Source organism: Lottia gigantea (genome assembly GCF_000327385.1).
Source record: "Lottia gigantea unplaced genomic scaffold LOTGIsca_48, whole genome shotgun sequence".
NCBI classification, from domain to species: Eukaryota; Metazoa; Mollusca; class Gastropoda; family Lottiidae; genus Lottia; species Lottia gigantea.
In genome coordinates, this window is record NW_008709663.1 from 617,575 (window position 1) to 633,463 (window position 15,889).

General features: G+C 32.6%; 1 protein-coding gene across 1 annotated transcript in view; it reads right to left on the reverse strand.

The window, feature by feature from the left end:
- Positions 1 to 15,889, reverse strand: part of LOTGIDRAFT_234219 (hypothetical protein) — a gene marked incomplete at both ends in the record, with an annotated part of 51,718 nt that overhangs the window by 1,539 nt on the left and 34,290 nt on the right. The window contains 8 exons of the mRNA XM_009061414.1: positions 2,142 to 2,231; positions 7,476 to 7,574; positions 7,996 to 8,174; positions 10,126 to 10,251; positions 10,635 to 10,725; positions 11,056 to 11,416; positions 12,059 to 12,643; positions 13,945 to 14,584. Coding sequence (XP_009059662.1) covers positions 2,142 to 2,231; positions 7,476 to 7,574; positions 7,996 to 8,174; positions 10,126 to 10,251; positions 10,635 to 10,725; positions 11,056 to 11,416; positions 12,059 to 12,643; positions 13,945 to 14,584 — 2,171 coding nt within the window. The remainder of the gene's footprint in view (positions 1 to 2,141; positions 2,232 to 7,475; positions 7,575 to 7,995; positions 8,175 to 10,125; positions 10,252 to 10,634; positions 10,726 to 11,055; positions 11,417 to 12,058; positions 12,644 to 13,944; positions 14,585 to 15,889) is intronic.

The following is a 15,889-nucleotide window of genomic DNA, read 5'->3' on the forward strand; positions in this document are numbered from 1 at the left end:
TGATAATTAACTGGAATACTCATGAGAGAGTTTTTCGAAATTTCAAGTACAATACAAAAACTCTCTACAACATTATGAGTCCTTAAACAATCATAACATCTAAAATCCAATGGCTTATGGGAGGTTTCTTGCAGCCCAGACCCCTGACCTTAGGGTACTTTGGCCCTTTGGATCTAGACTTTGAGTGACACTTTTGGCCCTCTGGCATTTTCTAGATACGCAGATAGGTCAACAGAGAGATGTGCATTTCCTTTCTTGGATGATTTAATTCCAATTTCTAACTGTTTTAAACCCTATTTGTATTCTTTACAAGTATATTCATTCACTGTCTTCTCTATTCTTCTGATATCATTTTTTTTTAGTTGTAACTATGGTGGACTTCAGAAAATTAACTCCTACAATTTTTCTTTACTAACAGACAAAACAAAATATAATACTATGAGAGACAGGACAGAAAGTAAATAAAATTGATTTCACAAAAAAATGTAGACCACAATACAACATTATCACAGTACATCTAATCACAGTTTATAAAACATGGACGGAAGAAGAAATATACATCTATCAAAATCAGGAGCCTTATTCTCTAGAACTTATTCTCTAGAATTTACAATTCTTCGGTTCGTTTGGAAATAAAATTGAGACATCAATGAGCATGAGACATTAATGGACATTTTTGTAGCAATTGTAAAATTTATATCTTTAAGATTTGAACTGCAAATTGGTTGTTTCACTTGTTAATCCAAGAATTCTAAGTTTTAGAGAGAACAAGACCAAGGCCTATAATATACTTCATACTTTTAATTATTTCAAATTTCACCACTAAAATTTGATAAAGGCCCAATTTCTCAAAAACTCTTTCGATCACTTAATTAGTAGTATATTTGCCAATCTAAGGGTCCTTATGGCAATTTTCATCATAAGATTTTTTCGATGAAAGAAGTCCTTCAATTTAAGAAATATTTTTATAAACTGACACAAAACAGTCTGAATAAAGGCACTAAAAATTCAGTGTTTTTAGGCAAATACTAGAAAAGGTGAAGATAAAAAAAAAATGTGGTTTTTATTTACAGAAACTTGCATTTGAACAATTCAACACATAATATTTCAGACAGAATTTGATAAAAAATGAAGCAAAGGTGTACAAAATTACAAACTTTCAAACAAAAATGGTAACACAGGTTTAAGTGATTTTATAGAATTAAATATCCATCTGAATAATGATCTGCTAAATTTCACTAATTAGTAATAATTAACCCAGGCTGGTATTGACATATTTAAAAAAAATGTCTCAGTACCAAGAGGGTTAACTATTTGCTTCAGTAAAATCCCAAGTTTCTGTTCAAATACAACATAAAGATGATAATAGCACTTGTTTATTTTATATACAGAGGAATTTACAGGCTCAATACCTGCTGGGATTCTGTACTTTTACATTCATTATGATGCCAGTAAACTGATTTGTGAATATTTTTGTCAACATATATACTTGTTGATATGAATATGCCAACAAATTTAATTATTTATAAAACCAACAATTAATAATTTGGTTGAGATGTACTGGGCTGTTTTGGATAAGAGCTCATCCTAAAAATAGATTTTGCTTCTAGTAGACCCAGAAAAAGGTAAGTACAAGCATTAATATTCTGTCGATCAGAATATGATCAGAAATATCTTTTATCTGCTTTGAAGACAAAAATATTCACATGTCCTGCTTTAAAATAGACATTTTCTACCACTATGTACAAGTTTAGGGCCTTTTTCTTGATTTCTAAAGACAATTTCAATATTTACTAAATTGATTGGCCAATCAAAAGAAACTAGATTTGATTCTAATAACCAATCAGATTTCTGGTATTTTGAATTCATTAAATTCGGATTTTAAATTTTCATGATGGATTTTCATTTCTGGTTAAATTTCCAGAATAAATCCCATGAAGAATAAATAAAAATGTGCTTGATAATTTGAATTAATTATGTGCTGTAATTTCTTCTCGACCCTCCATCATCTCAGCTCCAGGACTCAAGGCCACAAGTTGTCGATTTCGCGATAAAGTTAGGTTGATTTTCTTCTGGGTTAATTCTGCTCTCAAGGCCCGTAACTCTGCATCTGCTTGGTTGCGTAACTGTAATTAATAAACCTGAGTGAATGCCGAGCCTCCTGTGTTGACTTTTCTCCGTATACGATTCGCCCGAACTGATTTTAACTCACTCTCTGCTGCCGTTCTCAACTGAAAGGAGAAAAAAAAACTTTGTTATAATTTTTGTATTAATTTGTTGTCTGCTGTTGTATGTTTACAAGTGACATTTGACTTTGAATTGGTTTAATTATTTCATAAAGGAATTCTGAAAGTACAAAGGGAGATAACTCTAAGATAATTTCTTGCAGATCAGATACAGTTAATTAAAAACAATGTGTTTATTATATTGACTGAAATAGCTTATTCTACAGTTTCTTATATATTCAGTTGTTCAAATACAAAGAAATGATCCTGTAACCCAAGAAATATTCCGTTCAGAGTACAGAAGACCAAAAATAATAATATAGAGAATAAAAAGATTGAAAAATTCTAAAAATCTAAATGTCCTAGGAGAAAAATCTGTTATTTATTGTGAAGCATTGACATATTGAAAGTGTTCTGATATATTTGTGATGTGCTTTTTGTGCAAATAGCAAAACTTTTATAAATAGTTTATGAAAATTGTGCAAAATTTTAAGAAAAAACTTAAATCATACATGCAAAATATAAATAAAAAATACAAATAGACAAAAAAAACACTACAACTTCTACACAAAATCTCTAAACTATGAAAACCTACAAAAAACACACAAATTTATAGATAAATACGGATAAAAATAGAAAAATTCAAGTTTAAATCGTAAAAGTACAATAGAAAAACTATGATGAAAAAATCCATAAAAATAGAAACACCAAATAAAAACAAGATCAAAGATAAAAAATACTAAGAAAGAAATAATCCACAATATCTAATGATATGTACCTGTTGTGTGAAAACAGCTTGGTTGGATGACGAGAGGTTGATATCACCAGCCAGTAGATCAGACAGAGAATATTGAATATTGGTTGTATACGGAGAAATATCAACTATTAGATAGTTTATTATTCAAAAAATATTTATCATTATTATAAACATCAGGACATTTTAAAAATAAGAAACAGTTTACTTTATTCTTAGATCTCTGGTATCTCAATCTTGCCTTAGGGTAGAAAAAAGTGAAATCTCATTTCTTGACTTTCTTACATTTCAACTATTTCAATTTGAACTCTATTTATTATTCAAACTCTTTGGAATTTGCACTTCTGGCAATTTGAATTTTTTGTCTATTTTAATTTTTGAATTATTTGCAACAGAGGCATGGATAGACAGTATAATGTCATAATGTAATTTAAATATTGTGTATTCTTTCTCAGAAAAAGGAAAACTGTTTTTAACAATGTCCGTGATGTTAATAAATATGTAAATTTTGGAAAGTTTTTTAATGGTTTGTATTCTGAAAGAAGCTCTTCAATATGATTTTACAAATTGACAAGTAAAATTTGAAAAATAAACTGCAAATGAATAATATTTTAACTTCAAAAAAATTCTGAAATTGAAACAAACAAGACAACACATGCCATTATCAATATGGGAGAAACCTAGATCAGGGCAAATATTCATTCAGGTGTGTTGAATTTTATTGGAAGGGGTCACCAGGGTATTCTTACTCTTTCTGAACTATCTGTACATGGTTTGGAACAAATTGAGGTGATTGTTGAATTGGCTGAACAGAGCTCTTGTATCATTCTTGTGATATTTTGTTTTGAAACTGGCCTCATGATATAGCAATATGATTGATTAATAAAACTAGATTTGAAATGAATTCTAGTGATTGTATAATCAGATATGACTAAAATTATCATTGTGATGTTATCATGAAAATTTACTCAGAATACAGCAATCTGATTGTTTAAGTGTTTGGCTAATGGATGATCCTATACCCATCGTAAGTTAAATTTTTGGCTAATCTTGGCCCTGATCTAGGTTTTAATATTAGTATGATCAACATGTTAGTTAGAGGTCGTATAATATAACAGATGTGCCTACATTTTCTGAGAAAAAATGTCACTCCAATAGGGTTGCAGCAAATAAGTCACCTGCTGATCAAGTTCTAGATTCCAGCAAAGGATGAGATTTCTAAATGAGTTTCTACTTTGTCAGCAATGTAAATTGGATAAGCTTATCAAATAAATTTTTAAAGATTTATGCTAAAAACAATTCTTAATATGTTCTTTTGATACAGATGAAGAATTGAAATAACAGCAAAAAAATGGAGGCACATTTAGACAAAACAGGACAAACCACACAATCCAACACCCGACAGTCTCAAGGCAATCTAAATATAGCTACAAAGGTGGTTCAACTTTTCTAACAGAGAAAAAGTTTGGTAATATTTGTGTTTTTTTGGAAAAGTTTTTGTTGAAAATTTGGTTTTTAAAAGTTCTACTCTGTGATTTTGTTGGGGTATCAAATCTAGCTTTCTATTTGTATTCAATTTGAAATTGGGGATTATTTATCAAATAAGCAGTTGAAATTTGAAGGGATGGGGACCAGGGGTAGCACTAAAAGGTATCAAGATATATTTAGGAAGCACCAATGAAGGTAGTAGGCAATTTGGATATAAAAATTTTGACAACAAGAAATTTTAGTAACCACAAACACTTATAAAATTGATTAATTAAAATATAATTAATTAACACCAAAATAGGGAATATAAATAATGAATATAGTCATGCATTGAAATTACTAGGAAAATTACGTTTGTTAAAGAAATCCAGAATCACTGTCTCTGTAAGATAATGAAGGTTTAGGTTAGGAATTTTAATCAGTAAGATTTTTTATTATTTCAATTATCTTTCACAAATCAAGAGCAGAGCAGGGTATTCAATACTTCAGAGCACACTTGGAAATTATAACTTAAAATAAAATTGTCAAAAACAAAAAATTCAGAAAAAAAAATTTCTTAAAAATCTTGATTTCAGTCATGTTTTTTATCAATTCAGTCGAAAATATTCATAAAACAGATACAGATTAACACTTTGAACCCTGATTGTAAATGAAATATAACATCATATACCCTGAACTCCAAGTAATAAAAGTAAAAGCGTATGACATTAACATTGTATGACGTCACTTAGTAACGGCCGGTATACCGGCTGCTCAGGTATATATTGCGTTTGTTTGTGGCTGGTATACAGGCCGCTAGAGTTGAAAGGGTTAAAGAAATTTTAAAATTTTTACAATATAGAATTTATATTCCATCCAGTTTAAGTTGTACTTTCAACTGAAAAAACTCAAGGAAAGGGAGGCCATATTCAACATGCCAGCCATATCTACACCTTGCAGAGAACAATGCAGTATGTTGTAATTTTCACGTCATATTCAAATATCATTTATACTTTATAATTTCTAGTGTGCCCTGAAGTTAGATATAGAGTCAACTAGCAGCTTTAAGAGATAGGGCGCGACAGGGCAAGGCTGTGGTTATATTTCTACATGCCTTCAGACTGCAGGCGTAGGGCGAGGAGACTGTTTAACTATTCCTATATCTATCTTTACCTACAAATAGTCAGAGAAAAATACAACTTCAAGGGTTTGTAAAGAGGTGTTTTAAACTTTAAAAAAAAAAACATCCAATTGCAATATTCCTATTTTCAATCAGGCTTCTATAATTCCTGCAATTCCACTAAAACTAAGTTTTTTGTAAAGGCTCGTAAATATTATTAGCAGCTTTTGCGATAGCAACTTCATAAAACAATTAGTTTCACTGGAATTGCAGGAATCACAGAAGTCTGAATGAATAAAGGAATGGTGCATATCGATGCCATGAGTGTCCTTGATACATATAAAAACTTAAGAATACCTCTTTACAATCCCTTTAAGAAGAAGAGAGAAGGTCCAGCCTGTTGTGCATCTTCACAATGTCAAGGTATATTGGTTCAATACCTTGACATCATTTAATGGAATATACGCTAACGTATACAGCCAATGAGAGCCCTGTACAGAAAGAATGTAAGCAAAAAAGCTATATTGTTTATATACACTAGCGTATATTCTATTAAATCACGACATATAAAAACTTGCATGGTACGAGAAAGGTATTAGATGGAGTTCGTAATATCTTGACATTGTGGAGATGGCTTGTGGCTGCCCCAAATGAAAACATGACTTAATCAAAAACATTTTGTATTCAATTGGGATAGCTTCATTGTCACAAAGGATCTTATAACTTGGAAAATACGTGGGTTGTTGATTTGAAAAAATATTCATTGTATCGTGAAGTAAATATAATGACAAATTTAATTTTATCTTAAATACATGCTTATTTAGCAGTAAAAGATTGAAGGACTTTTTCATTGAATCAATAAGTTATATAGTTCAAATTACAAACATTTTCAAGTTACAAGATCCTCACTGCCTCAGTCACTATTCTAAATCTAATTAAAGTCAAAAGTAATTCAGAAAAATGTAGAATGAAGTGCTTGGACTGTGGCATCAAACCAAGAACAGCTGAAAATATTACTGAGCAGAAAAAAACAGGCAAAATTTCTGAAAAAAAAATCTTCCTCCACCAAAAGACCTAGTACATGCTTAAAAAGACGGATGTACAAATCCAACACCAAAATTTGATGATAAAAGATAGCCCTCCTTTCTGAAAAAAATCTTTTAAACAGACAAAACAAAAAGACAAATTTATCTGTTAAAGATACAGAAACAAAAACAAAAGATATTGTAAAAAGGTTTTGGAAACTTTTTATGTCTTTCAAATTTCCAATCATTATTTTTCAATTCCAAAAAACTAAGTGTTTAATGGCATCACTATTGCAAACAGCCTTTTATAAGCAGATTAAGCCATAGTGATGTCATCAAACACTTAGTTTTAGAGGAATTGCAGGAACCACAGACATCAGACAGAAAATTGGAATTGTGCAAATCACATCCCCGATATACATAAAAGTTAAAAAACCTGTTTACAATCTCTTTACATTGCAGTGAAATACATAATATGTATCACTCTCTCAATCTCATAATCTCACCTATCAATCAGTGTGCATCAGACCAAATCAATATCATGCTTGGGTTAATAATTAAAAACACTCTTGCTTAAATTCAGCAATAATTGACATTGGGTTAAGGTGCACGGTGAAACTAGCAACACCCTAGCATGGTGACATCTTCATTCCTTTACAGCAACTTTCACTGGTAGAAACTATTTACCACAACAATATTAATTTAACCTTGAATTTGAATTTTTAAATTGATTCATCTCAGCTTATCTTGCCTGATCTAAATCATGTGGCCTATCTTAAATGAGCAATGGTGCTGGCCTCATTATTGTCATGGTAAATAACCTCAACTCAGTGACGTGTCAGATATTAGTATAACTTCCTGTTGACCTGAGGTCAATATTTTACCTTCATTTCAGCCGTGAGCTTCATCTTGGCGTTCTCTGATCTTCGTCTCAAATCTTCGATCTCGTGCTGCAATCTGGTACACTGAATGATATAGTTATTCTGCAAAAACACAAGAAAATAATTAATTCTTCAATTTCTAAACTTGTTACTAGGCCAACATCTTGATCTTTTGACGATCTTTCAGGACAACCAATATTTTTACAGTGAGAGAAATTTCTTCAGATTCATTCAAGAGGGATGCGGAATGCTTTGGCACAATATTCACGACTATACAGTAAATCTATTATCTACCTACTGCTTAAAATGTTATATAAAAATGTCTGCTATCACATTTTTGGTCAATGGGATGCTTTATATAAAAATTAATCCAGTCTTTTTTTCATCTTGAATTACTTGCGACAAACTAACAAGCAGATTGACACACTAGTAACTTTCTGTGGACAAATTGTGTTTTGATTATATTCATGAATTGCCACACTAGACCATGATGATATAAAACAACTGTTACTAATGTACTAACCTTAGGTGATGGTTTACCATCAATATATTTTACAGGTTTACCATCTTTAGGTCCTTCCAATGTTGTCATTAGTTTACGATGTAAAACTTCTAGTTCGTGACGTAATCTATTAGTAGAATCTTCTAGAGGTGCTGTTCTCTTCTTTTCTTCAAAATAACGTTTCTTCCAAACATCTCTTGCTGGAAATTTAAAAACGGGCTGAATGTTAGAAAGGACCATGTCACTTTGGTGTAATACACCTATCAAAGAGTCTGTTTGTCCTCATTTGCTGAATGTTAGATAGGACCGTGTCACTGTGATGTAATACACCTATCAAAGAGTCTGTTTGTCCTCATTTGCTGAATGTTAGAAAGGACCATGTCACTTTGGTGTAATACACCTATCAAAGAGTCTGTTTGTCCTCATTTGCTGAATGTTAGACAGGACCATGTCACTTCGGTGTAATACACCTATCAAAGAGTCTGTTTGTCCTCATTTGCTGAATGTTAGATAGGACCGTGTCACTGTGGTGTAATACACCTATCAAAGAGTCTGTTTGTCCTCATTTGCTGAATGTTAGAAAGGACCATGTCACTTTGGTGTAATACACCTATCAAAGAGTCTGTTTGTCCTCATTTGCTGAATGTTAGACAGGACCATGTCACTTTGGTGCAATACACCTATCAAAGAGTCTGTTTGTCCTCATTTGCTGAATGTTAGACAGGACCATGTCACTTTGGTGCAATACACCTATCAAAGAGTCTGTTTGTCCTCATTTGCTGAATGTTAGACAGGACCATGTCACTTTGGTGCAATACACCTATCAAAGAGTCTGTTTGTCCTCATTTGCTGAATGTTAGACAGGACCATGTCACTTTGGTGCAATACACCTATCAAAGAGTCTGTTTGTCCTCATTTGCTGAATGTTAGACAGGACCATGTCACTTTGGTGCAATACACCTATCAAAGAGTCTGTTTGTCCTCATTTGCTGAATGTTAGACAGGACCATGTCACTTTGGTGCAATACACCTATCAAAGAGTCTGTTTGTCCTCATTTGCTGAATGTTAGACAGGACCATGTCACTGTGGTGTAATACACCTATCAAAGAGTCTGTTTGTCCTCATTTGCTGAATGTTAGACAGGACCATGTCATTTGAGGTAATGAGCATAATTCTGACCCATTTGAAATAAAGCGCTTTTATCCCAAAAGATTTACACTGTTGCCGTAGATTCAAGGCCTAAATTTCAAGCGGTGGTTTTTTTGGAACTATATTCCTCATACATTTTATATTCTTTGGCAAAATAAGCAATTGCTATCTGAAACAGGAAACTTTTAAAGTGAAGCCAAATGAACCAAAGTAATCACTGTAGTTACATTGGCATTTAATTTAGCTTTGAAGGTGGCCGCATGTTTCTCACAAAATCTTACAATAAATTTCGTCTTAAATATGGTATATTTTCAATTGAATTCAACTCTTCAACATTTTTATCATAAGATATTTCAAAACAAGGCTATGGTTTATATTTGTTAATAATATTATTGCAAGAACCTTTCCCGCTGAAATCAAAATGGTGGAACACATCAAATACACAATGGTGATGTCTGTAGTAAATCATTTACAGGTAGTACATGATCCTGGTGTCAATCAAACATTAGGCACAAGTGAATCACTTCTAAATTTAAACCAGGTGTCAATCAAATGTGATCACATGACAAGCAGGTGACTAATCAGGTGCAAATGAAATATTTAAGGTGAAATATTAAAATAAATGAGATATTTTGTAGGAATCTAGTGGAAGTTTACCCTCTCTGTCCTCACGTAGTGGGCGAGCTACAAATTTATAAAAAACAAACATTTCAAAAACTACAACAAAATATTATCACAATTTTTACATTAGCTGATTTAGCTTATTCAAACAATGTCTAAAATCAAAATTTTTTTATCATTTTTCAAAATGGAAAAAAAGCTCAAAAGATAAATGCTTATTACGTTTGGTTCTATTTCCAATCATTTCTGAGAGCACAACAGATCAAATTATCTATTTCAAGCAATTTATAAGATCTTAGCTTGCCCAAAAAAATATTTCAGGGATCTGAAAGCTTGAGTAACAGAAACCAACAACAAAACTTTCATTTCAGTTCCCTTACCATTATTTCTTCTATTGGTTGTTTTATGTTGTAATTGTTTGGCTCGTTTGACTAGTTCTTCCCGATCTTGTTCAGCTGTTTTCCTCAAATCTCTTGCTTCATCTAGCTCAGCTAGTAATCTTTCCTCTAGAATACCATAATATATTGAAATTAAATTTGAGGAAGAATTCACATTTTTCTTTCCATGCCCAAATGAGCACCAACCCTTCATAGCACAGCCTGCACTGGCATCATAAAGTTTTCTTAGAGAAATTCAAACACATGGCTAGCAGACACCAGCTCACAACTGACTGAACGATTTCAGTGGCACAAAAAAGGGATTGTCCCATTACGTTACAATGAATTATAGAAGTATCCATCCATTAAATTGTCTTATTTATCCATAACTTGTGCTTCTAATAATTTGACATTAAGAAATACAATTAAAGCCAAGTTCTAAAAAACCGAAGGAAAAAGCACCATATACACAAGCACATATATACAAGCATGGGACAATAAAAAACACCTACTTTCATCCCTTCGTCTAGCGTAAGCTGAATCTGTATCACGGACCTCTCGTGGGGATTTCATCTCTAATGGTGGAGGAGTTGGGAAACCATCCTGTATGATCAGAAATATATATGTTACTAGAGTACATTTATGTGGACACTTCAAAAGGTAAATCAAATTATTTTTATCTTAAGTTTTTAGTTTATTGAGGGACTAATGAGAGATTATCTCTAACATTTCAAAAACACAGTGGAATATTCAAATATTAAACAATGAAAACCAGAGAATTATTCACAAATTGTAAGGAAACCTCCATTAAGAAATTAGAAAACATCGTGATTTGCATTTTAATCAGCTTGGTAAGAATGTTTATCTGTCATCCCCCACAACAAATAATTTATTTCAAAGAAAAGAAATTTGAAAACAAAAATCACCACTTACATCATCATCAGCTGATCCAGATCTCCTTCGTCTATCACGATCGTTATCATTATCACGATACCGTCTGCTATCATTATCATCATTCTCACTATCACGATATCTCTGACTGTCAGCATCATCATCATCCCATCTTGAATGATCTGTATCATTACCATTTGTTAATCTATCATCGTTATCACCATATCGTGATCGATTACGCCCAGACTTGTCGTCTGCTTGACTCTTTCCGCCATTTTTCTTTCTATCATCATCAGCACGTCTGCGTTTGTCATCATCTGAGTTACGTCCCTTTCCTTGATTCCGCTTTTTGTTGTTATCATCATCATCAGCACCTTTTCGTCTATTTGAAGCGTTTCCTCTACTACAAGAAATGAACGACAACATATTTTACTGTTGAACTACCCTAAAAAATACTGCTGTTGAAACAACATCATGGTATTTCTAAAATTCATACTGAACTTTGGGAATCCCAACAACTCTTTGAAAATATCAAAATTTCTGCTTTCAAAAAGTCAGAGATTGGTCAGTTCATGGTCAAAATATATCATAGCTTCAGATGATCATTACTAATAGACTTATTCTGATTGGTTATTTTTAAATGATTAACCAATCAAATAGATACAAATTAGGATATTCTCCATTATTATTATTATCGTGGCCTTACCATAATCAATAAAGTACACCACTCTTTTTTGAATTTTTGTTACCATGGAAAAGTGCATTTTAATGGACTATTTTCAGTGGACTGTTTGGGTGTGAATTTTTGTGTGATTTGACAACTAGTGCAATTATTAACAAAGTGACCATAAAATTTGTGCAAATCACTAACATTACCAAGTGCAGAGTGATTGTGCAAAATTAAAAAATTATGAATTTTTAAAAATGTCATTCCCGTAACCTAGAACTAAGAAAGAGAACGTAAAGCAAGGAGATGTATCAGATCCAGTATAAGGGAGACTACTCTATCTATATGGCTCTATGCTGAATATATCTAGGCTATTACCCTTTTTGTTCTTCCTCCCTCTTTCTCCTGGCTTCTTCCTCCCTCTTTCTCTTGGCTTCTTCCTCCCTCTTTCTCTTGGCTTCTTCCTCCCTCTTTCTCTTGGCTTCTTCCTCCCTCTTTCTTTCCTCCATCCTTTCTACGCTTCGCTCGAAGTTCGTTTTCTTTTTTTCGTTGTTCGGCATTAAATTTTTTAATCTATCCCTCTCTTCATCTTCGAGACGCCATTTTTCTTCATCTTCAAGTCTTCGCTTTTCTCGCTCTCGTTCATTTTCCAGTCGTTGATCTTCCCTTCTCTGTTCTTCCTCCCTACGTCTGTCTTCATCTTCGCGTTGACGATCTTCTTTCCTTCGTGCTTCCTCCCTTCGTCTTTCCTCGGCGCGTCTTCTCTCCTCCTCTTCAGCTTCTTTTCGTTGTTCTTCATTTTCGAACCGTCTACGTGCGAACTCTTCTTCTCTACGTTTCTCCTCGGCCAATCGTTCTGCTTCATCCATCTCCGCTAACCTCGCTAGTTCCTCATTTTGACGATTGAGCTGATTTTGTCTTGCTTTCTCTCGATCTAGTCGTTGTTGAAGTTCTCTTTTTCTTCTGATTAAAAAATCAGAATTGTGGGGAATTTAGCAGGGATTCCCATCTTTTCAAATTTTCAAACACATAGAAAGAATATGACACAGAGGATTTCATGACTGGTGTATAAGTGGAAATTTTTGAATATTCAATAAAAACAAAACTGATACATCAGTCCTATTCGTTTATAAAAAGTCAAAATCAATTGACTTGGCAAAATGAAAGAATTTCATGGCATCAAAGTTCAATTTTGCGTGCAAAATGAATATGAATGAATCAGATTTTTGAACTCTTGAAAAATTTAAGTATAACTAAGTATAATCAATTTTGGTATAACAGTATAATATAATATTGAAATGAAATGGAGTTTTACACCCTAATTCCAAAGATAAAAGTACCAAGACCCATTTGAAAAGAAAGGAATATATCTTCTAGCTATTTAACACGGCATGACAGGAGAAAAGCAGAAAGATACTGTTTACTGTTCAGAAAACACATAACATTGATACAGTTAAAAAGTGAGATATTTAGTCAGTGACTTATTCTAGATTTGAATTCTGAGGTTTTGGCATTGCAGTAAATACAATCAGTAAATACGATCAGTAAATACAATCAGTAAATACGATCAGTAAATACAATCAGTAAATACGATCAGTAAATACGATCAGTAAATACGATCAGTAAATACGATCAGTAAATACGATCAGTAAATACAATCGCAATCAATTAAAGGCATTGGAAACTCTAATTGCTTATCATTTCAATAATATAAATGCTTTGTTTAATACAAGAATCAAGACAAAGCCAAAAAAATGAAAAGAGCTCCAGATTTTCAATTTTGACGTAAGCATATCATAAACTACATTTAGCACAGTGCCAAACCTCGACTAAAACCATTTCTTATTTAACAAATTCAATAATGGAATTTATGGAGAACTTTCACCAAGTTTTAAATAAAGTTAATGAATATCAAAATGAAAAGAAAATGTTTTTTTTGTATAAGTCACTGACAAAACCGTTTTTTTCACGACTATTGATTTGTCAATTGGCCGAATGTTTGATGCCACTGAAGTTAACCAAAATATTCAATTATGAAAAATATTTTGTAAGTCATTGAGCATAATATAGGCCTTATACAAATCAACAGTCCTGATATGGTGCACACAAAAATTATCATTAATTAGTGCAATTAACAATCTAAAATTTCCATTTTATTTTCAATCTGAATTTCAATATCTTTAAATTCAAAAACAAATATTCTAATTCTTGATGTCCTAGTGCATAACATTTAAAAAATATAAGAGTGGAAAAACTCAAATTACCTTTCATAATCATCTAAATAATTATCTCTCTCTCTTTCGTCTGGTGACAGGCCTGCAAAACCCGAATCCTCATTGGTGTGGTTGGTGTTCGGTGATGAATGTGGATCATTGTGACCTTGACCATGACCGTGACCTTGACCATGACCGTGACCATGACCTTGACCTTTTGTGTGACTATATGGTACAGGGCGTCCTGGGGAATGAGGAGGTGTTTTAGAATCAGAAAAATAATCGTCATCGTCCGTCTGTCTGTGAGTTCGTGGAGTTTTATAATACTGAGTATTCCCGCCTTTTTCGTATGCTTGTCTGTCGTCGTCTGATTGAGGTTGGTCGCTATAGCGATGTCTGTTTCTGTTTGAATGTTTGTTTTGTGATTGGTTATCGTATTCTTGTGTGTTTTCGTCATCTCGATATTCATTGTCGCGTTTGTCGCGCCTGCCATGTCTGTTTGAATACTTTCCGTCTGCTGCTCTGGACTGACGAGAGTAAGCTTGTCTGGGCGTGTATTTGTGTGAGTCGTGTGTCTGTCCCCCTGATGTGTCAAGACGTGACCCTGCACGTGACTCTATTCTGGGTAAAGGTGAATAATGTGAAGCAGGGTCACGATAAGATTTATTGCCCCTGTTTTGTCGTTTTCCACCTGCAGAGCGAAAAGAGGAAAAGAAAAAAAAACTAAGTTAGACTAGAGATTAAAGCAAAAATTGATTGAAAAAAGTATAAAATTCCTTGACCCAGAAAGTAGACAAAAATGTTAAAAGAAACTTTGAAAAAAAAAATCTTTTTTTGATTCTTTATGAGTTTCAAAATAGTTGAATAAGTCAAAATAAAATCATATTGGGTACAAAACTCCAATATTTTATTAATATCTAGCCAATCAGTGAACTACTACTTAAAATCTATTTTTCTATAAAATAATTGAGCTATTTAAAAGAGAAAAGAGAAAAGAGGAAAGGTTAATATTTTGTTAGAGAACTAGTGTACAAGGTGATGTCATTAGTCAAGTTTCATAATTCAAGGTCCAACAATGAATAAAGGGTTACATCCAGGGGTTAGTACGGAGATTTAAGTCATTAAAAAAATATTAATAGGGATATAGTTGCTATACCAGCTGATTCAAATTTCAGCTGTATAGTCATCTAAATATTTACTTTACCAGCCGATAGAACTCAATTTCAGCTATCTGTATAGTCATCTTAATATTTACTTTACTAGCTGATAGTGCTCAATTTCAGCTATCTGTATAGTCATCTAAATATTTACTTTACCAGCTGATAGAACTCAATTTCAGCTATCTGTATAGTCATCTAAATATTTACTTTACCAGCTGATAGAGCTCAATTTCAGCTATCTGTATAGTCGTCTAAATATTTACTTTACCAGCTGATAGAGCTCAATTTCAACTATCTGTATAGTCATCTAAATATTTACTTTACCAGCTGATAGAGCTCAATTTAAGCTATCTGTATAGTCATCTAAATATTTACTTTACCAGCTGATAGAGCTCAATATCAGCTATCTGTATAGTCATCTTAATATTTACTTTACTAGCTGATAGTGCTCAATTTCAGCTATCTGTATAGTCATCTAAATATTTATTTTACCAGCTGATAGAACTCAATTTCAGCTATCTGTATAGTCATCTAAATATTTACTTTACCAGCTGATAGAGCTCAATTTCAGCTATATGTATAGTCGTCTAAATATTTACTTTACCAGCTGATAGAGCTCAATTTCAACTATCTGTATAGTCATCTAAATATTTACTTTACCAGCTGATAGAGCTCAATTTCAGCTATCTGTATAGTCATCTAAATATTTACTTTACCAGCTGATAGAGCTCAATTTCAGCTATTTTGTATAGCCATCTAAATATTTACTTTACCAGCTGATAGAGCTCAATTCAGCTATCTGTATAGTTGCTGAATATTTGATTGGTTGGTCTCCC